We start from the raw sequence: 21,570 nt of genomic DNA on the forward strand, positions 1-21,570 counted from the left end.
ATATCGAGGCTCGAGATCAGCATAGAAAAGATGATCTCATTTGAAATCTCAATACATAGGTACCCCATGGACAATGCAAATCGGGGTCGATAATGTGATGAACCAATAACGCCTAGAATGTATCCATAGTACACTGTATAATGTCCAAACACAAAGGAAGGAATATATATACGAAAGGTGACGAGAATCCATTAGAGAAATCAAACAAATGACGAACATGTTCATCCATCGAAAATATTATCTCGTTCGAAATCTCAATACAAGTTGTGGACAATGCAAAAATGATATGGGTGAATCAATCAAGCGACAAATGATGCAAAAAGGCTGACTGATTCAATGAACAGACACAAAACAACTGCCAACAGATCGGCTAAGAGATGCCAAAGCAATGGCGACAAAATCGATCGATCAATGAGCAATGCAACATCGATCGCGATGAATCGATGAATCAATGAACGATACCAAAGCGATAGTGGCAAACCAATTAATGAACATGCAGACCTTGAAAAAATGAGAAGACACGATTGTGGCGGAGAAGAATTTTGTTCATGCCATACCAATACATACATGAGTATGTACATACGTACAAATACATGGTGATACTATTACATACATACATGTGTACGTATTCACGTACATACATACAAATACATACGGATGCTATTACATACAATACATACATACAATACATACATACATACATACATACATACACAAACACATACATACATATAGTCTATGTAAACAAACTCTCTCTCTCTTTCTCTGTGTGTCTCTGTCTCAGAGCTATGGCGGAATCCACTGACAGAACTCCTCTTCTTCATGACAAGAATCCGCATGGCGATTGCCCAGGTTGCCTCCTTGCTCGAAGAAAGATAGAATCCAAAGAAGTCCCAAGGAAACAGCTGGTTCTCGTCGCGTTTCTCGTCCTCTGCGCTGGTAACTAATTAATCTCCATTCGCTCATCGTCTTTATAATATGAACCCATTCATCTCTCTCTCTCTCCCTCGTACCAAATGTTAGCTCAACGATACCAATTCCATCGACACACTATATACATACATATGTTTGAGCTCCATGAAGTTTCCACAAAAAATTTCGATAATTGAAATAATTAGTATATACCTTATCCTTATGTTGGACATTATGCTTGAATCTCGGATCTATCAAGCTCATTCTGAGCTCACCATAAGGCCCCTATATTTCTTCAGTTTTTTCTTCTCTTCTTTTCTGATATGCGTGTGTATGCATTTAATCCTGAAATATCTCTCCCTATATTTTTTCTCCTATAATGAAGCAGTTGATTTGTCAAGGTAATCTTGAGAATGATGATGATGATGATTATCATCATCATCTGAATGAATCAATGCCTCGAATAACTAAGCCGTGGTAAAAATTAATAGATTAAAGTCTCCATTTTATCTTACCATCCGAAGGTTGATCAATGCCTCAAATAACTAAGCCATTGTAAAAACTTAATAGATTAAAGTCTCCATTTTGTGTGTGCGTGTATGTATGTATGTATTTTACCCTGAAATATCTCTGCCTATATTTTTTCTCCTATAATTAAGCTGTTGAAGGAAGATTCAGAGATGTTGAGGAATCTTGAGAATGATGACGACGACGATGATGATGATTATCATCATCAGCTGAATGAATCAATGCCTCGTATAATTAAAGCCTCCATTTTATCTTACGATCTGAAGGTTGATCAATGGCTTTGTTTTGGATCGCCATAAGCTTGTTCTTTGTGTTTTTCACCCTGTCTGCATGTAATGAATTAGTGGCTGAGAAAAAATCTTTCTGTTGCTCTGTTGACAGCTTTGCCGATTTCATCACTCTTCCCATTCATATACTTCATGGTAAATACAGGAGGTAGAATAGTTTTTGTAGATAAAAGTCTAAATTTTTAATCTTATTCCTACATTGGTAGTAAATGCACTATGGTCTGCACTATTTTGCTACACAGGTGAGAGATCTAGGTATAGCAGAGTCGGATACGGATATCGGCACATATGCAGGTTATATAGGTAAAAAGGAAATTATAAAAATGGCAAATCCTCTTGATCATTGAATGGTAGTTTGATTTTGAATCTCGTTCAGTTTCTTCCTTTGTTGACTATGTATGTGCAAACAAAAGAAGGAAAACTCTGAAATACCTGCCCTGTGCAAATTTCTTTATTTCCCTGAATGTGCCCAAGTTTCCCTTCATTACCTAAAATGCTGCTGGCTAACGATCTAAAAGAGATCACAAAGAGATGAATTGAATCACATACTGGCCCAATCAGCAGATGTAATTGCTCTGGGGAGACTGAATGTGCTCTTCAGGAACTAATTTAAGAGAAACATGGGTATTTTTTAGAGTTTTGTTTTTTATCACATCAGAATGCAAATCTCCTAATTTTTGTAGACTTGGTTTGTATAAAATATTGTTGCAGGATCAGCCTTCATGTTTGGGCGTTGTCTAACTTCGACACCTTGGGGCATGTTTTCTGATAAATTCGGTCGCAAACCTGTCATGGTTATCGGTACTTCAGCAACGTAATTTGATGATTTTTAAACTTATTTCTCTTGATGTAATTTTGGCATATGATCATGACTTAACTTTCTCTCGATTTTTACTTTCTCAGAATTGTGTTCAATACACTCTTTGGCTTCAGTCCAAACTATTGGGTAGCATTGCTGTCAAGATTTTTGCTTGGATTTTGCAATGGAACACTAGGAACCGTCCGAGTATATGTTACTTTCATCATTTTGAATAAAATGTTTGCTCATTTGTTCTCTTTCTCTTTGGATCATGAAGTAGTCAAAATAACCTTCAATTTGTAGGCATATGTATCGGAGATTTGTATTGAAGAGCATCAAGCGCTTGGGTTATCAGTGGTAAATGAAATGTTTTCTCAGTCCATATGAAATATACTCTTTTTTATTCGTCATCATAGAACGTTTACTGACGTTTGGAGATTAATGGAATATTAGGTGGGCACAATGTGGGGTCTTGGTTTGATAATTGGTCCAGCTATCGGCGGATACCTTGCACTAGTATGTATATAATCCTCCTGCACTAGTATGTATATAATCCTCCTGTTTGACTCCCTTCATTTTATATATTTTGCATGGCTTCTAAGTTTTTCTCAAAATCTTGTCTTCTAGATTAGAGCAATATGTGTAATTTCCATGTCTCTAAGCTCAAACTTTTAATCTATATTCATCTATTATGTGCTGCATTCTATCCTTAGGAGGGTGCTTCAACATTCATTTATGATTTTCCCATATATATTGAATGCCATTGATTGTTTACTCTTGTATTGCATCATTTTTACAGCCTAGCGAGAAGTATCCAACCATCTTTCCAAGTGGATCCCTTTTTGACCAGTGAGTTTTCTGAGAAAAATCTGTAAAACCATATTAAAAAGTTGTTTATATATGGCTATATATTTGTCCAATTTGTATCATAAGTTTTTCCTTGAGTTTTTCAGGTTCCCCTATGCTTTACCATGTTTATGCATATCTTTCTTCTCTGTGGTGGGACTTCTTGTATTCTTTTGGCTTCCGGTAAGCTGCAAAAATCGTACAGAATGTAATATATTCTCTTTATCGATGCTCTGTGGAAAGAAAGAAAGAAAGAAAAGACTTCTCTTTTTGTGTCTACGAGACTATTGCTGCATATCTTTCATATTTCTCCACAACTGGATATTGCAAATGCTTAATGGTGCAAACAACATTATGGAATGCATTCTGTTTTGAAATACATATATGGATGTTTTCTGATAGAAAGAAAAAAAGTTTTCTCCACCAACTGGAGAATCAATGGAAATTGCCAAATACTTATGAATTGAATGTTCACTGTTCTTTTTATTGAACCAGGAAACCGCACACAACCATGCTGTTGTGGTTCCTAGCCAAGTTCCGCATCAGCCTGCGAACAATAGCAACTCAAATGGAAAAAAAGAGGATTACTTGGTTGAAATACCTCAAGAAGAAAATGTAAAAACTGCAAATGTGTCGATATGGAGAAACAAGCCAATGATTGCTGCAATCGCTCTCTACTGTGTTTGGGGATTACATGATATGGCATATTCTGAGGTATATAATTTTTAGAAGCTGTGGATATAATTTTTAGGACCTTTATATGTATATTTTCAAAGTTGTGGGTATATTATATCGAGCCATCATGGGTTTTTACAAATTACTTCCATTTCTTCTGGTTCTGAAATGCTTACATCTTTCGGTAATGCATACATTTTCCTAAAACTCTTGTAAATCCTTCTGTATCTCAGATTTTTTCTTTATGGGCAGTCAGCCCTGCAACCTATGGAGGATTAGGATTGACGACCGCAGAAGTAGGCGATGTCCTTGCCGTCGCAGGTTCAAAACCATTTATTAGTTTAATCCTGTGGATGTTATTTCGTTAGTAAGTATAAAATAAATGCTCAATGAATAGGTATACCTATTGACAGCATTTTTATTCTAGCATTAGTTACATAAAGCTGTAACTAACTCTATTTGCTTCTTTGTTTTTCACTCACTCTCACTCTCTCTCTCTCTTTATATAGGAGCTGCACTGCTTCTATTTCAGGTTTTTGTGTTTGCATTGTTGGCGAAGAGAATTGGTGCTATTTTGATAGCTCGTATTCCAGCAGTAAGATTACTCCCTATTCTTTGTTGTTGTTCACTTCATCTTTGTTATATGTATCAATGCCCACATTCTTTCACTCTAAATTTTTTTGTGAATCTATAGATTTTTGCATTGTTATGATATTGTTGTGCACAAACTGTTGAATTGCATTCGAGCAGTACTTTTCATGTGCTGTTCCAAAACTCTTAACATGTACTCCTCATAGGCTGATTTACACCACAGTTTCAGCCTTTTAAGTGAAGACTTGTAGTTCTCTGGTTTTATTATTGTATTTTATAAGATTGTTTTTTATGAGATTGTTTTTTTGCTTGTTAATCTGATCCAAAAAGTTTAGCATTAATGCTTCTGTTAACAGCTCGATCCAAGACAAATTAGAAAACCCTTTACATTTCTCAGTTTTTTTAACAGGTTATATCGATTCCCTTAACTTTGGTCTATCCTTTGATGGCGTTGTTGAGCGGGCCACTGTTATGGGTGGTTCTTATGTCGGCGGCTTGTATCAAGAACATCTTATCAGTAAGCTGCGTGTTTCGTTGATTTTGTTTACACATATTTCTGTGTCATTGGATTGGTTTTATTTCATAAGTTTTCTATGTGTGTGCATGTAGAGGCATGTGTAGGTCACTCACTATTCATGCTTAGTACATGTATGAGGAGGATGGTGTGCATGTAGAGGCATGTGTAGGTCACTCACTATTCATGCTTAGTACATGTATGAGGAGGATGGGGTGCATGTAGAGGTATGTGTAGGTCACTATTCATGCTTAGTTCATGTATGGGGATCCTCCTGTCTTATATCAACTGAGATTTTTTAAGTTGAATTAAGGGATCCAAGGTTCAAGCGTATGGAACTCTTAACTCAATTCCTTCATGTCGAGAAACGGTGAAGAAAAAAAGTTTCTTAGCATTTTTTTTTCAAATTCATGCATTGGGGAGATATATAGCATATAATTGATTGAAGTTTTGGCTCGTGAAAAATATAAGGATGATTTTGCGAGTCTAGAACAAATCCAAAGCTTGCAACAAGTTTTCTACAATCAAAGACTAAATGCCCGTAGTTAATATTGCTTTAAAGAATTTATGATGAACCATAGAGAGTACATAACAACACAACTGGTCTAGACATTTAAATATAAATTCGACACTTTTGAGCTCTTCATTTGCATTCAATCAATGCACGTATCTCAATAAGGACATCAACTATTGTTGCAAAGTATTTTTCTTTTTTGAAGGACCATTTTCCCTCAATTAGAATCACAAGAAAAGTTAATAATAGCCACATGAGAACATCCAAGTATATTCTTCAATGTACCTTTTAACAATCTTTTGATATAAATTAGATACTCCATAAAAAAGGCAATGTTATTCATAGCTATGAACTTTTTAGAAAGTGATGTTTGAACAAGAAAAAGCTAGAAGGAAGAAAAAATTGTAGCATGGATATAAAAAATGCCATTAGGTTAGACTTCTCAAAAATTTTACAATAGAAACAATCTTGGATAGATGAGAACGGGCATTCAAACAAGAAAAAGATGCGTGGAAAACATTGTAGCGTGAATGTAGCAAGGTGTACTTGGGTTCGCCTATTCACCCCTGTTGATCCCACTATAACATCTCATACGGGTGTCCTAACACTTTCTAAATTGTCGACAACAAGATAATCTGGGTCAATGTTTCAAATTTTAAACACTAGAAACCATGTTGGAGATAAGATTATACACATTGTTTTTATTTTATCCGATGCAAAGTTTGGGACAAAACAAATAGATATCAATAAGTTTCATGTGATAAATTAGACATATGGAAATCTTGGAATAGAGGACAATTTGATTTCCATCTACTTCTATTAATTAAATGAAGTGGATAAGGTCGAGTTTATAAGAAAAGAATTGTAATTTGAAAAGAAAAGAAGAAAATGGCCAGCAATAGTTCCTCGTGACAAGACTAGGTCAAATAGTGTCATTTCTTCTTTCTAAAAAGATCTCTCAAATCATGTTGGCCTTTTAATTGAAACACGTGATCTTTGTCAAATTATTAAGAAGTCTCCAAAGTTCCAACCTAGTTATGTTTTGACCCTATGGATAGCCACAGAAAACTTGATCTTGCAAACTTTTTACATGGGAAAAGGCTTAGGAGCTATGGACAAAATTTAACCACCACATTTATGTTTCAAAACAATTGCACCGAAAGAAGTATGTCATACATATTTAACTTGTATGGATTGATTCTAACAAATTTATTTTTCCTTTGTTGATGTCTGTTGTTTTTTACAGGTAAGCATTATTACTGGCTCCTTTCTTTTGATCAATAACTCTGTGGTAAGTGAAAATGAGAGAGATGTCTGTTGTTGTTTTTTACACGCAAGCATTATTACTGGCTCCTTTCTTTTGATCAATAACTCTCTGGTAAGTGAGAATGTTCAAGACACATGGCATTTTTTGCATTTGCATAAACAAATTGACTTGAAGTTGATAATAGTGAAAACAACATAGGAGATGCATGATGCATCTCGTTTTTCATCCTATGGCACTAGAAAAACATAGATAGAGATGATGATATCAATGTTGATGGTGGTGACATTTCATCAAAAACATGATGAATGTGGCCCAAAAAGAGCAAATATGTATATATATGTAATGGGAGTTTTTGTTTACTATTTGTTAAGTTTTTACCCCTTTTGACTGAAGGTGACAAGCAAGAGAGGGGTTGCTAATGGTATCTCAATGACATTTATGTCACTCTTCAAAGCTGCTGGTCCTGCTTCAGCTGGAGCAATGTGAGTTAATTTGCTTTTTTTACTTTGTTTCTACTATTTGTCCATCCATCACTCCTTCCAAACTCCACTTGCATTGAATCCATAATCACTTCCAAGGTTTTTCTTTATTCACACGAATGCCTTTGAGTTTTTCTTTATTTCCCCAAATTCCTTTGGTCAACAATTCCCAAATGCGAGAAAAATTGACCAAAGATTTGGTCGAGTAAGCATATATAAATTAAGAAGTGCGATTGTTGGACTATAGCTTGCAAGAGCTTGGACATAATGGCCCAAACAACATTCATTTAGACCCGCAACATGCATTTAAGGTTTCATGGAATTTATTAAATTGTCTAAAGAAACATTGATGAAAAATTTGCAGATTTTCATGGGCGGAAACTCGAATGGATGCTTCATTTCTCCCAGGTGAAAGAATATTGGGTTCTTGACCAGGCCATTTACTTTGATTATGAAATATTTACCCAATAAGTCTCTATAGAGCTCATATAACTAACCATATGCCCTTTATTGGTTGTTTATTCATTGTGATGGTGTGTTTTCTTTTTCATATTTGCTAGGCATGTGGATGGTGTTTACTGTGCTCGCTATTCCCGCGTTTATAGCATTCATAATGTCTTTTGATCCTATCCTACCGAGTTCATTAAATAAACCCATTCCTGAAGCCACAATTTCGGAAGCTGAGGAAATAAAAAATCAAGAGTTGTTACGACGTAAATCCTCATTCTCGTACGAGTAGAACTGAATCTCGTCCATAGAATCAACTAGATGTAGCCACTGTAGAGAGAACAAGGTTGCTTGTTTATTTATTTGACATCTAGAAGATACCCATAAATTATAATTCCTTTTGTAAATTGTATAACATTTTATATAAATGGTGCAGATCACTCGATTGTTACTTGATTCTTGATATAGTGTGTCTCTTTGGGTGAAACTAGATTCTAATACTATTTTGAAACTAGTTTTGATTGTCAATGACTCCTTCGAGGGTGTCAAGGCAATGTAAAACTGATATCAAAATAATTAATTAATAACAAATGCATGTGATTGTTTATATTGTTGTTGTGTTTGAGGGCCGTGATATATGGATCACCACTAGCCCATTCATCATGATTTTGGTCCAACTTATACATTCTCTCACAAAAGAATTTTCATATGAACGATTAAGAATGCCCCCAACAGGCTAAGGTTCAACATTTTTTTTTTATCACAATGGGTCTTACAACATTCATTCTATTTGGGAGTTGTTGAACGTCGCGTAACCAAACGTTGAGCACAATTATTGGCCAACACTTGTCTTAATTTGTTACTCCATTAATTATGGCTAAGATTTGGTTTATTTAACATTTTACTAATATACTTGAGACTAAGAGGTGCTAATAGGGATCGACAACGGTTCAGTTTAGGCCTAGCCGGTTCCTAAATTGTTTACGGGATCTCAAACTTGAGCCGAACCGAGCCGAGCAGGTTCACAAACCGGTTTAGGCTAAACTGGTTTGGTAAACGGCTTGTAAACCGGTTTAGAAACCTCCCTCTCTCTCTCTCTCAGATGATCCACTATATACTATAATACTATATACTATATATACTATACATTGTACAAGCTCTCCCTCCCACTCTCTCTCACGTCTATGGTCTCGACTCTCTCCCTCTCCCCTCTGTGTAGTCTCTCTTTTTTTTTATCGTAATTACCTTACCCTAGTGGTAAGTTGTTAGCACTACAAGCATTGCGTTCTGGGTTCGAAACCCAACTTCTTCACCCCTCTATTATATACTTCTTATATATCTCTTAATTCACTAGATGCCACTGTGGAATGTAGGGGTTGAACCCATGACCACCTGGTCTCCATTGGGCAACCTTACCAACTGAGCTACATCCATCTGTGTAGTCTCTCTCTCTCTCTCTCTCCTCATCTTTGTAATCTCTCTCTCTCTCCCCCCTTTGTGTAGTCTCTCTCTCTCTCTCTCTTTCCCCTTGTCTGTTGTCTCTCTCCCCCTCTCTCTAAAGTTTATAAACGGCTTATACGGCTTATACGGCTTGAGCCGGTTTGGCGAGGCTATAGCCAACCCAAGCCAAGCTCAAACCGTTAAGGCTAAACCGAGCCAAACCTAAATCGAGCTGAGCCGCCGAGCCGTTTTTAAGCCGGCTAAGCCAAACGGTTTAGGCTTGAGCCAAGCCGTTGCCGATCCCTAGGTGCTAACACATGAGATAGACCATATGTTAGGTTCCAAGCAAAAACCTAAAAGACTCTTGCACATAAGGAAGACCAAGTTTTCCGAAACTTTTGTATAAAACTTCAAGCATCACAAATCCAACAACTCATGATATTTGATAGGGAGCCATTTTGAATATCGTGGATGGAGCTGAAGTATACAAGCAAAAAAGCCTCATTAAAAAAAAAACAAGAGCCTTTTGCTCATTATTTCCCCAAATGAACCTAGGCATTCCACTATTTGCCCGAAAGATGCCGCGAAGGAGCATATAATGTCTTCAGACAAAGCTATTCGAGCATCCATAGGTGTTGTCTCTCCCCTTTGCAAACCCGAACAGCCCGAAGGCAAAAAGTTGGTTACCCGAGTAGCCCAAAGGCTTCAGTTTGTTTGCCCGAACAGTCCAAAGGTTTTAGTTTGGTCGAATGGCCCTAAAGGCTTCATTTTGCTCGCCCGAATGGCATGTTATTTTCCCATAAAAAGCGTGGTCGATTCGTGTGTCGAGCAAGGGTGTGATTTGTGAACCATTTGTGTATTCTATTTGGGCAGAGTGTGAAGAGTTGGTTGGGTTGAAGGCAGTGCTATTTTTAGGAAGCATGGATTGAGACAGGGGCATTTTGGGAAATAATCAAAACGCAAGGGAATTTGGGGAAATTATAGAAAGATCCTCATCTCATCAAAGCGTGCTGTTTTATCTTCTTCGTAACAGTAGCCCTAATTTGAGTTCTACCTCCCTTCTCAAACCCTAATCCCTTCCAGAAAACCCGCCTTCCCGTCATCACCAAACGCTAAATCCTGAAGCTTCTTCTTCTGCAAGAAAACCCTGATGGTTTCCATGTTTGGCTTGTTCTTGAAGGATTCTCTTTCAAGGGAACCCTAATTCCTCAATCTCTTCCTCCTCCTCCTCCTCCTCCTTCAATCCTGAAGCTCGCTATCTATGGTTTTTTTTTTCTGCTGGGAATTCTCTTTCAATGGATTCCTAATTCCTAAAGTTCCTCCGCTTTCTGCTTCTTTTAGAGAACTTGAAGCTCGCCATGCATGGCTTGTTCTTGAAGGATGGATACCTTAATTTGAACCTTCTTCTTCTACCCTAATTTCTGAATCTTTCCATGTCTTCTTCGTCTTCTTCTCGACCTCCTGATATCTTCTCCATGTGAGAATTGCATCATTTCTTGGCTTCTTCTGTTTCCTTTTTTCCAACATCCGGACCACTTCTCAATTATCAGGAACCATATTTTCATGCCTTTGTTTTCCTTCCATCCTTTACCATCTTCATATTTTCTTCCATATTCAGCATCCGTCTATTCTCCTCCCCACTTCTCCTTTCGCCGGCTCTGTGTGGCATCACTGGTAGCGTTCATGGATTCTTCTTCCTCTTCTTCATTGTTGTAGAAGATGATGTTTGGAAAATGGACCTATTCAAGCGATATGTCAAGTGCATCCATGGCGTGATTCATTATACTCGTCATGAGTTTCTTCAACACAGTAAAGTTTCTTCTTCTCCTTTCGCTTTCATGGAAGATTGTGATAATGTATTTTTTCTTCTTCAAGACAAGCCATGTTTATTCATTTTCTTCCATATTTCTTTCTGAAATTGAAACAGATGAAAACCATTTAGGGAAGAGAAAGAGAAGAAGCAGAGTGTAACATTCTTTGATTTTGAAAGAAGAAAGATTGTACAGAAAAAACTTCTTCCATGCTTTTTGTCTAAATGTTTCTCGGATGAAAAGTTTCAACAATGCAGAAGACCAACTTGAAGAAGAGTTTTGCGTGCGCTTGGAAGCTAAACAAAGATTACCTTATAGCGATGGATGGAAGGATGGCTTAATTTGAACCTTCTTCTTCTACTCTAATTTCTGAATCTTTCCATGTCTCCTCCTCCTCCTCCTTCTTGTTCTTCTTCTCCTCCTCCGGATATCTTCTCCATGTCAGAATGCATCATTTCTTGGCTTCTGCTGCTTCCATTCTTTACCATCTTCATATTTTGTTCCATATTCAGCATCCGTCTATTCTCCTCCCCACAGCTCTGTGTGGCATAACTGGATGCATACTTCTTCTTCGTCTTCATTGTTGTAGAAAATGAAGTTTGGAAAATGAACCTATTCAAGCCATATGCCAAGTGCATCCATGGCGTGATTCATTATACTCGTCACGAGTTTCTTCAACACAGTAAAGTTTCTTCTTCTCCTTTCTCTTTCATGGAAGATTGTGAGAATGTATTTTTTCTTCTTCAAGACAAGCCATGTTTATTCATTTTCTTCCATATTTCTTTCTGAAATTGAAACAGATGAAAACCATTTAGGGAAGAGAAAGAGAAGAAGGAGACAGTAACATTCTTTGACTTAAAAAGAAGAAAGATTGTACAGAAAACCTTCTTCCAAGCTTTTGTCAATATGTTTCTCGGATGGAAAGTTTCAACAATGCAGAAGACCAAATCCAAGAAGACGAAGATGATCATGAAAGAGCTAATTAATGAAGAAGAAGATTGACATGAAAATGAAGTAAAAGACATCTAGGGGAAGGTATTCGAAGAAAACCAGTTTCATTGACACAAAACAAGCTTCACAAGCCATATATTTGTGTTCAGAAAAAGGTAGAATGATTGCTGATGACTGAACCGCTTAGAGAACGACAAGAAGAAGAAAGATTGTACAGAAAAATTTCTTCCAAGCTTTTGTCAATATGTTTCGAGGGTGAAAAGCTTCATGGATGAAGAAGACCAAATCCAAGAAGAGGAAGATGATCATGAAAGAGCTATCAGTGAAGAACAAGCTTGAAATGAAAATGAAGTAAAAGACATCCAGGGGAATATATTTAAAGAAAATCAGTTTCATTAACACAACAAGCTTCACAAGCCAATCTATATGTTCAGAAAAAGGTATAAGGATTGCTGATGAATGGACCGCTTAGAGAACAACAAGAAGAAGAAAGATTGTATGTATTTTATCCTAAAATATCTCTGCCTAAATTTTTTCTCCTATAAATAAGATATGGATTTGTCGAGGTGAAGGAAGATTCAGAGATATTGAGGAATCTTCAATCAATGCCTCATATAACTAAGCCATGGTAAAAACTTAATAGATTAAAGTCTCCATTTTATCTTATGATCCGAAGGTTAATCAATGGCTTTGTTTTGGATCTCCATAAGCTTGTTCTTTGTGTTTTTTCCCCTGTCCGCAGGTAATGAATCAGTGGCTGATCAAAATTCTTTCTGTGGCTCTGTTGACAGCTTTGCTGATTTCATCACTCTTCCCATTCATATACTTCATGGTAATTACAGGAGGTAGAATAGTTTTTGTAGATAAAAGTCTAAGTTTGAAATCATATTCCTACATTGGTAGCAAATGCACTATGGTCTGCAATATTTTGTTAAATAGGTGAGAGATCTAGGAATAGTAAAAGACATCCAGGGGAAGATATTCAAAGAAAATCAGTTTCATTACACAAAACAAGCTTCACAAGCCATATCTCTGTGTTCAGAAAAAGGTAGAATGATTGCTGATGACTGGACCGCTTAGAGAACAAGAAGATGAAGAAAGATTGTACAGAAAAACTTCCCTCAAGCTTTTGTCAAACTGTTTCTGAGATGAAAAGCTTCATGGATAAAGAAGACCAAATTGAAGAAGATGAAGATGATGATGAAAGAGCTAATTAGTGAAGAAGAAGATCGACATGAAAATGAAGCAAAAGACATCCAAGGGAAGATATTCAAGGAATAACAGTTCCGTTAACATAAAACAAGCTTCATAAGCCATATCTTTGTGTTTAAGCAAAGGTAGAATGGTTGTTGATGACTGGACCGCTTAGAGAACAAGAGGAAGAAAAATTGTACAGAAAAACTTCTTCCAAGCTTTTGTCAAACTGTTTCTGGGATGAAAAGCTTCATGGATAAACCAGACCAAATTGAAGATGACGAAGATGATCTTGAAAGAGCTATCAGTGAAGAAGAAGATCAACATGAAAACGAAGTAAAAGACATCCAGGGGAAGATATTTAAAGAAAATCAGTATCCATTAACACAAAACAAGCTTCACAAGCCATATCTTTGTGTTGAAGAAAAGGTAGAATGGTTGTTGATGACATGCTTTTGTCAACATGTTTCTCGGATGAAAATTTTCATGGATGAAGAAGACCAATTTGAAGAAGAAGAAGAGAGCTCTGTCCACTACAGCAATAAGGTACCACATGGGGCTGAGAACCTACTAGGCCCGCAGGATGCGGACATGGGAGACACTCCCCATCAATGTCCAATAGTTAGAATTAGAGTCTCGTAACTTTGGAGTTAACATATGGGAAACAACTCACTCATATTGCATGTGTGCCCTTCAGTCATTGGAATCTACAAAGTTTATTATGGCAGATGGGAGGAAAATAGAACCACAATGAGGCACACATATGGGAATAGACAGAGTAGTGATGTGAGATCGCATTTGAAGTTTAGTGTCCGGTTTTGTTCTTTAAGCCTTCTTACTTGGTTCGTTTTCCAAACATGTTTCTATAATGTTTGGTTCGTTTTGAAGCCTGTTTGAAGGGCATCGTGGAGGTTTGTTTCTTGGTTTGAAGGGTCACAAACAAGTTTGGTGTGGTGTTTTCTTTCACTTCAGCCTTTGATACGAACTCAAATATTATGAGAGGAAGTGCATTGATGAAAGTAGATGGGTGTGAGGATGAGCATCAAAAGTTGAAGAAAGCAGAAATATAATGATGGTATGGAACATGAGAAGATATCTTATGTGGCTATCGTTTATGGGGTAGATGTCCAAACAAAGTCTCTCGATTCAGATACTCAATGTCATATTATTAATATGTTAGTGTTGATGCTACTGTCATGATTTGGGGTGCTCATGTGAAGAAAAGCATCAAAGTTTAGGTTTATGAAAGGTTGAAGGTTAGGATGAAGGCATGATTGAAAGGATATGTGATAGGATGAGGTTCAAGACAAAAACAATTATAACTCAATTGGCAAGAACTTACTCTCATTCTTGGATTGAAACGGTCAAGGGTTGGAATCTTTGAAAGGTGGAATTCAATGGGTCAAGTGGAGGCAATGTGAATGGATGGACATGATATCGGAGGCCCGTACAAACTAGGTACAAAGAAAAACCGTGAGGAACAAAGTAGTGTGTAAGTTATTATTAGAAGATGTCATATGTTGATACTGGTGTGTGGGGAAGATAGTGGCAAAAATGTAATAGTTAAATGCCAATGAAGCTACCAAGCTCTTCAAGCGACTAGGTGTAAAACTTAACTTCGCCATGATCTATGGAGTAAAAAAGTTTTGACATTTCTTGTTGGCTTGCCATCTTTGCTTCTACGTTGACCATCAAATCTTGTTATTATCTCCACAATAAGACCAATGCTAAGATGGATCGTCACCCTCTTGGAGTTCAATTTTAAGCTCATGTACGAGAAGGCGAAGATCGCATCCTTGCCAACCATTTCTCAAGATTGCCAAGCAGCGAAGAGGCTAGAAGGATCGAAGACAAATTGCTTGATGTCGCCTTCTTCACTATCAACATTGTGGCGATTTGGGCATATGGCATTGTTCAAGTACTAACCGAAGGGACACTATATTGAAAACAACTAAGTCATGCAAATGCCTCAGTACTCCTACAGAAATAAGGCTTATACATCGAGCGGCCTGTCGTTTTAGGATCGGTGCTAAACTAGCTAATGCATGATCACATCTAAAAAAGGCACCACAAAAGAGACCCCCAGCGTAAACCCAATCAATACAAGCGACGACCTGACCAAGAACACTATATAAGAAAGCAATTACATCGCACACTTACCATCATGAACGTAAATAATGGTGGATGCTACAAAGGAAGCTTAACTGAAGACAGAGAAATACTCGTAGTGGTAATGAAGCTCGTAAATTCACAATTTTGGACCAATATCCATGGGATATTTGCCAATGAAAAACACAAAGATCAAGCCACCTTGTGGTGTGTTTGCAAAATATTATCAAAAGCACAAGGTTGCATAACGGTGCCGCACAATTCTAACTGCTTACGCAAAGTCAGTCAGGAAAATTGTTCTCCCCTTGATGACATGAATTGACAAAGAGCACAACAAAAGCAAAGCAAAATGACACCATGCAACACTAGGTTAAGAAGACCAATGTGTGCACACAACACAACGGCAACCCAAAATTAGCCAAGGATAGTTGTGCCTTTATCCACCAAGCATATGTAGGTTTGGTTAACCAAATTATTCCCAATGTCAAGAGTCAATCAAAGATGGATCTCCATACTTAACATGGCAACGCAAGGAACAACCTTGAGAAACCATATCAGTAAAACTCCTCATTTGTCACCAAGAGCATACGTAAAAACTTTAGCAAAATGTTGGGAAACAGGTCCCTCCGGATGGGAAGAGCACGAGCCGAATAGGAGGCATTTGATAGGTAACTCAATTGAGGCTAAAAAATCAATTGACCCATAAATCTATAACGCCGAATCGGCCGAATCCGATTGGGCTATTAGTAAATAGCTTAGATGTGCCCATTATGGCTATGTCTGTAAATAGCCCATATTGTATATGAGTATAAATATAATTAGGGCAAGTAGTTAAAGAAGGATGATCATTGTTGAAAAGTTATTGTAAGTAGTTGCCTTTGTAACTGGAGTATGTGTGTGAGTTAGTAGAAACTCTGTTGTAACCGTCTGTTTGACAAAGACGAGCTCAAGGTTGTTGCATGCGAGTCTCATTGTATCGTCTCATACATAGTGTAATAGTTCGGAGTCTGTGGGCTCCCGTGGTTTTTCCCTTTAAGGGTTTTCCATGTAAAATACTGTGTCCTCTTGTTTGTATATTCATTTTCAATTATTTCATTTCCACTTGTGAGTGATAATCGGTTGTGGCCGATCCCATATCCCACAGAAAATGCATATGAGATATATTTTATACAAAGTCTTACAAAAATATTCTATAGAGTACACGTTACACACATATATTATTATATGCACAATTATATACAAATACATATGTATATACATACCAATAACCAAACACAAAAAATATATATAAATAAGTCAATTACATATTATATATATGTATACACAATGCACATACACATTAATATGTAAGATTACGTAATATATGTATTACAAATATACATACATACAAACAAGTCCATATATTACACACACACACACACACACACACACATAAATAAGTTCTATACTATATATCATATAATCCATACATATTACACAATATACAAATTTACATACATATACATACATAGATATAGTACATATGTACATACGTATTCCACATATAATCATATATATAGGTTATACATGAGCATACAAACTACGTTACTTACATATATATACATAGATATATACAAATTAGTTTATACGTGCATATTACAAACATTCATCCATATACGAGCTATACACATACTGGACATGAAAATATCCTGAAAATATATACACATAAATGCATTATGTATAGACACATACATACATTCATACATGTACATACATATCACCATATACACACATATGCTCATACTCACTACGATAGTATATATATACATACACATGCACACATTAGATATATATATAAAGATTATGCAAATATTATACACACGCATCCATTCACATTGAATCATGTACATAGATGAATACGCAAACAAACGTACGTACATACATACGTTACATATGTACATACATATTCTACACATCCCCCTTTATATCGGTCATACAAACTACAATACCATACACACACATTAGATATATGTATACTTATAGATACATTGGATATATGCATACATATTATGTGTATATTGCAAACATACATCCCAATATGAGCCATGTAAAGAATCAAGAGATGGATTCTTGTGAAGCGGAAGAGATGTGAGTTGTGTGTGTGTGTAAGAGAGAGAGAGAGAGAGAGAGAGAGAGAGAGAGAGAGAGAGAGAGAGAGAGAGAAACACAGAGAATAAACAAGGTAAAAGTATATTGACAAAGGAGAAAGACTCAACATTATACAAGGTGGGAGGAGGGTGCTTTTATGTAGTCACCCTCTCTCTTCATTAACTACAAGGCTCATGGAGCATGGGGAATGTGAAAGCTCATAAGTTATGTGTCATAGAATATGATTCTATGACTCATACTAAATGCTAGAATACAAAGTGGTGACATAATGGTGACTCTTGACCGTTGGAGTGTCTCTTCACTCTCAAGGTGAGTTCACACACTAGACCAAGTTGAGCTTGATTCTCAACACGCCCCCTCAAGCTCAAGTCGGGTCGGTTTCAGACTATATCCGAAATCCGCTTCAACTCGCGTTCTGGAGTCCGCGTCAACTCGTGTCGACTCGCATGTATGCGGAGTTGCGGAATCCGTGCTCCAGCTTGCGTTGTGCGTAGTTACGAAGTCAGTGCTTCGGCTTGCGTCTTTCTTTTGCAGAATCTACGCGTTATTGCGTAGTGTCTTCAGTACTCCCCCTCAAGCTTGGCAAGTCAGGGATCGTCAATTCGAGATCGGTCATGAATTGCCATAGCTTGTCGGCTCCTAAGGCCTTAGTGAAGATGTCGGCCGTTTGAAGATTGGTGCTAATGTGTTGTAGGTCGACATCGCTAGCCAGGACACGCTCTCGGATGAAGTGATAGTGCACTTCGATGTGCTTTGTTCGCGCGTGGAACACTGTGTTCCGAGCTAGATAGATACTGCTCATGTTGTCGCAGTAAAGGGGAGTCGGATCCTTGATGGGTACGCCCAGATCCTTCAAAATCCTCTTGAGCCATACGGCTTCACACGCAGCTACGGCTGCGCCCCTGTATTCCGCCTCCGTACTCGAAAGAGCGACGATAGGCTGCTTCTTGCTACTCCAGGATATTGCTCCGCTGCCAAGGGAGAAAACAAATCCGGAGGTTGATCTTCTATGGGCTTTGTAGCCAGCCCAATTGGCATCGGTGTACCCCTCGAGTCGTATTGGCATCGCAGTCTTGTAGAGGATGCCGCAATCCATTGTGCCACTCACGTATTGTAGAACTCGCTTAGCGCAATCCAAGTGAGTATCACGCGGTGTTTGCATGAATTGGCTAAGGAGGCCGACCGGATAACTGAGATCGGGTTGTGTGATCGTGAGGTAGATGAGACTCCCGATGAGTTGCCGATACTGAGTCGGCTCACACGCTTTGGTGCCGGAGTTCGCATCTAGTTTGAGATTACGATCGAGCGGGGTTGCCACGGATTTGCACTCAGCCATCCCGAACTTGTATAACAAGTTGAGAATATAGTGCTGTTGAGAGATTATGATTCCGGCCGGAGTCCGAATTACCTCGATGCCGAGGAAGTAGTGGAGCTCCTTCATGTCCGTCATCTCGAACTTGTCGGAAAGGAGGGATTTGACCTTAGTGATTTCGACGAGATGCTCACCTCCAATGAGTAGGTCATCCACATATAAGATGATGATGATCGGACTTGCGGAATTGCTTCGTATGTAGAGGGAGTTGTCCGATTTTGACATATGGAAGCCGATTTGATGAAGATATTGCGTTATCTTCAAATGCCAAGCACGCGGTGCTTGCTTGAGGCCGTAGAGTGGCTTCGTGAGTCGGCAAATCGAGCATGTGGTCGTGAACACATGTCGCCAAACAATACATCACGCGGCTTGCGGCTTGCTCCCATGTTGCGTATCCTGGAGCCGCTTCGGCGGGTCGGTCTTCATGCGCTCCTTTGATGTAGCTCCAATAGCCTTGTCCGACAAGGTATTGGTGCATCTTGTACTCCCAAAATGCGAAGTTGTTTCGATCCAACTTCTTAGTAGGGAGAGCGCTCCCCATTTGAGTATTCATTATGTCGATTCTTCTTCTTCTTCTTCTCTCTTCGAATGTGAGCTATGTAGCGAAGCTACAATAGCGATGAGCCGGTTCTTGGTCGTCGGCGTGGAGCACAACACACGATCACGATGGGGCGAATGGGCTAGATCGAGCTACCAAATCGCTCTGACACCATGTAAAGAATACAGAGATGGATTCTTGTGAAGCGGAAGAGATGTGAGTTGTGTGTGTGTATAAGAGAGAGAGAGAGAGAGAGAGAGAGAGAGAGAGAGAGAGAGAGAGAAACATAGAGAATACACAAGGTAAAAGTATATTGACAAAGGAGAAAGACTCAACATTATACAAGGTGGGAGGAGGGTGCTTTTATGTAGTCACCCTCTCTCTTCATTAACTACAAGGCTCATGGAGCATGGGGAATGTGAAAGCTCATAAGTTATGTGTCATAGAATATGATTCTATGACTCATACTAAATGCTGGAATACAAAGTGGTGACATAATGGTGACTCTTGACCGTTGGAGTGTCTCTTCACTCTCAAGGTGAGTTCACACACTAGACCAAGTTGAGCTTGATTCTCAACAAGCCATACACATACTAAACTTGAAAAACACCCTGAAAATATACATTACATATTACATGTATACACATACGTGCATTCATTCATACATTGCTACACGTATATACGTACATATGGCTACAATGGTACAAATATTTTACAAACAAACATCCATCCATACATTACATTCATACATACATATCATCACACACACACACACACACACACACAATGGTCATACACACTATAATAGTACATATATGTTAGGAAACAGCTCCTTCCGGATGGGAAGAGAGAACAAGATGTGGAGTACCCGGCAACGGAAGACCCGGTGAGAATCGGATGACGAGTGCCTGGCAAGGGCCGGATGATGCAGGCCCGGTGAGAACCGGATGACGAGTACCCGGCAAGAGCCGGATGGTGAAGGCCCGGTGAGAAGTACTCACCGGATGAAGGGACATATTCGTAAATATGTTTTTCTGAGAGTCCATCGGGGCCATATTTGTAAATAGCCGAAAAGTCATATTAGTATAAATATGACTTAGGGCAAACTTAGTCAAAAGTAGAGTTGTTGTCATTCTTGTTGGTGCAAGATTAGAATGCGTAACTGTGTACACCCGGAGAGAGAGAGAGAGAGAGAGGAAGAGGTCGTTGCATCTATTGTAACCGCCGCATGTAGTGAAGATAGCAAGCTCGAGGTCGTTGCCTCGGTGCTTTACTATTGTACATTGTGATATAGTGATAGTTTGCAGTCTGTGGGTTACCGTGGTTTTTCCCTAGTTTGAGTTTTCCACGTTAACATCTTGTGTACTCTTCTCTTCTTTGTGTTGTGCGTTCATCACCCGTTTTCTGTGTTTAATCCTAGGCTCGGTTGTGGCCGAGCGTTGTTCATCAGGAGCGTGTATTCCTGTCAAAGTGGTATCAGAGCAAAACGACACAGAAAATGGACAAATCGTTGGGCAGCATGTTCAAGCTCATTGGCTCCAACTATTCAGTGTGGAAGTCGAAGATGAGGGACATGCTCGTGGTTAAAGATCTTTGGTTGCCGGTTCAGTTCGGGAACAAGAGACCGGACAAAATCGATGCCACGATATGGGAGGTGATGCACATGAAGACAACGACGTATATACGGTGCTTCATCGACATGAGTCTATACAACAACTTCAATGAAGAGAGTAAGGCTCATGAGCTCTGGGAGAAGATCGGCATTATGTTTTAGAACAAAAATGTTGTTAATCAGGTTTTGGTATTTCGGAAGCTAGTAAGACTCCGATACCAAGATGGCTCCAAGATGGCGGAGCACATGAATGCCTTCCAGGGGCTGATCCACCAGGCAACATCATTGGAAGTACCTCTCGCCGATGAGGTACTAGCGTTACTCCTGCTCGGTTCCCTCCCGATAGTTGGGAGACGTTGGTTGTCACTTTGGGCAACGCCGGGCCGGAAGGGAAACGGTTATCCCTAGCAAGAGTGAAGTCGAGCTTGCTAGATGAGGAGGCACGTCGGAAAGATAAGGATACGAGCTCCGACTCCAAAGCGCTCATTATCGAATCGGAACGCGGAAGACAAAGGAACCGTAGTCCCTAGAACCGG

The 21,570-nt window shown here is 38.6% G+C and overlaps 1 protein-coding gene across 2 annotated transcripts; it reads left to right on the plus strand.

The window, feature by feature from the left end:
* Positions 1 to 741: 741 nt before the first annotated feature.
* LOC147856871 (putative peptide/nitrate transporter At3g43790) lies at positions 742 to 8,309 on the plus strand. Of its 2 annotated transcripts, none has more exons than XM_087328436.1 (17): positions 742 to 939; positions 1,822 to 1,862; positions 1,970 to 2,030; positions 2,439 to 2,541; positions 2,631 to 2,733; positions 2,830 to 2,883; positions 2,980 to 3,042; positions 3,326 to 3,375; positions 3,480 to 3,555; positions 3,868 to 4,086; positions 4,281 to 4,368; positions 4,557 to 4,642; positions 5,048 to 5,155; positions 6,913 to 6,957; positions 7,327 to 7,415; positions 7,777 to 7,820; positions 7,973 to 8,309. In XM_087328436.1, exons 1-17 carry the CDS (start codon positions 789 to 791, stop codon positions 8,149 to 8,151), a joined length of 1,560 nt encoding a protein of 519 aa, XP_087184562.1. In that variant the 5' UTR covers positions 742 to 788; the 3' UTR covers positions 8,152 to 8,309. The 2 variants fall into 2 exon arrangements, with proteins under 2 accessions (XP_087184562.1, XP_087184563.1); XM_087328437.1 differs by having other exon boundaries at positions 925 to 939; positions 1,822 to 1,875.
* The last annotated feature ends 13,261 nt before the right edge of the window (positions 8,310 to 21,570 follow it).

Source organism: Azolla caroliniana, unplaced genomic scaffold (genome assembly GCF_043228905.1).
Source record: "Azolla caroliniana isolate FFs.n. ecotype wild unplaced genomic scaffold, voAzoCaro1.0.p SCAF_12, whole genome shotgun sequence".
Classification (NCBI taxonomy): Eukaryota; Viridiplantae; Streptophyta; class Polypodiopsida; order Salviniales; family Salviniaceae; genus Azolla; species Azolla caroliniana.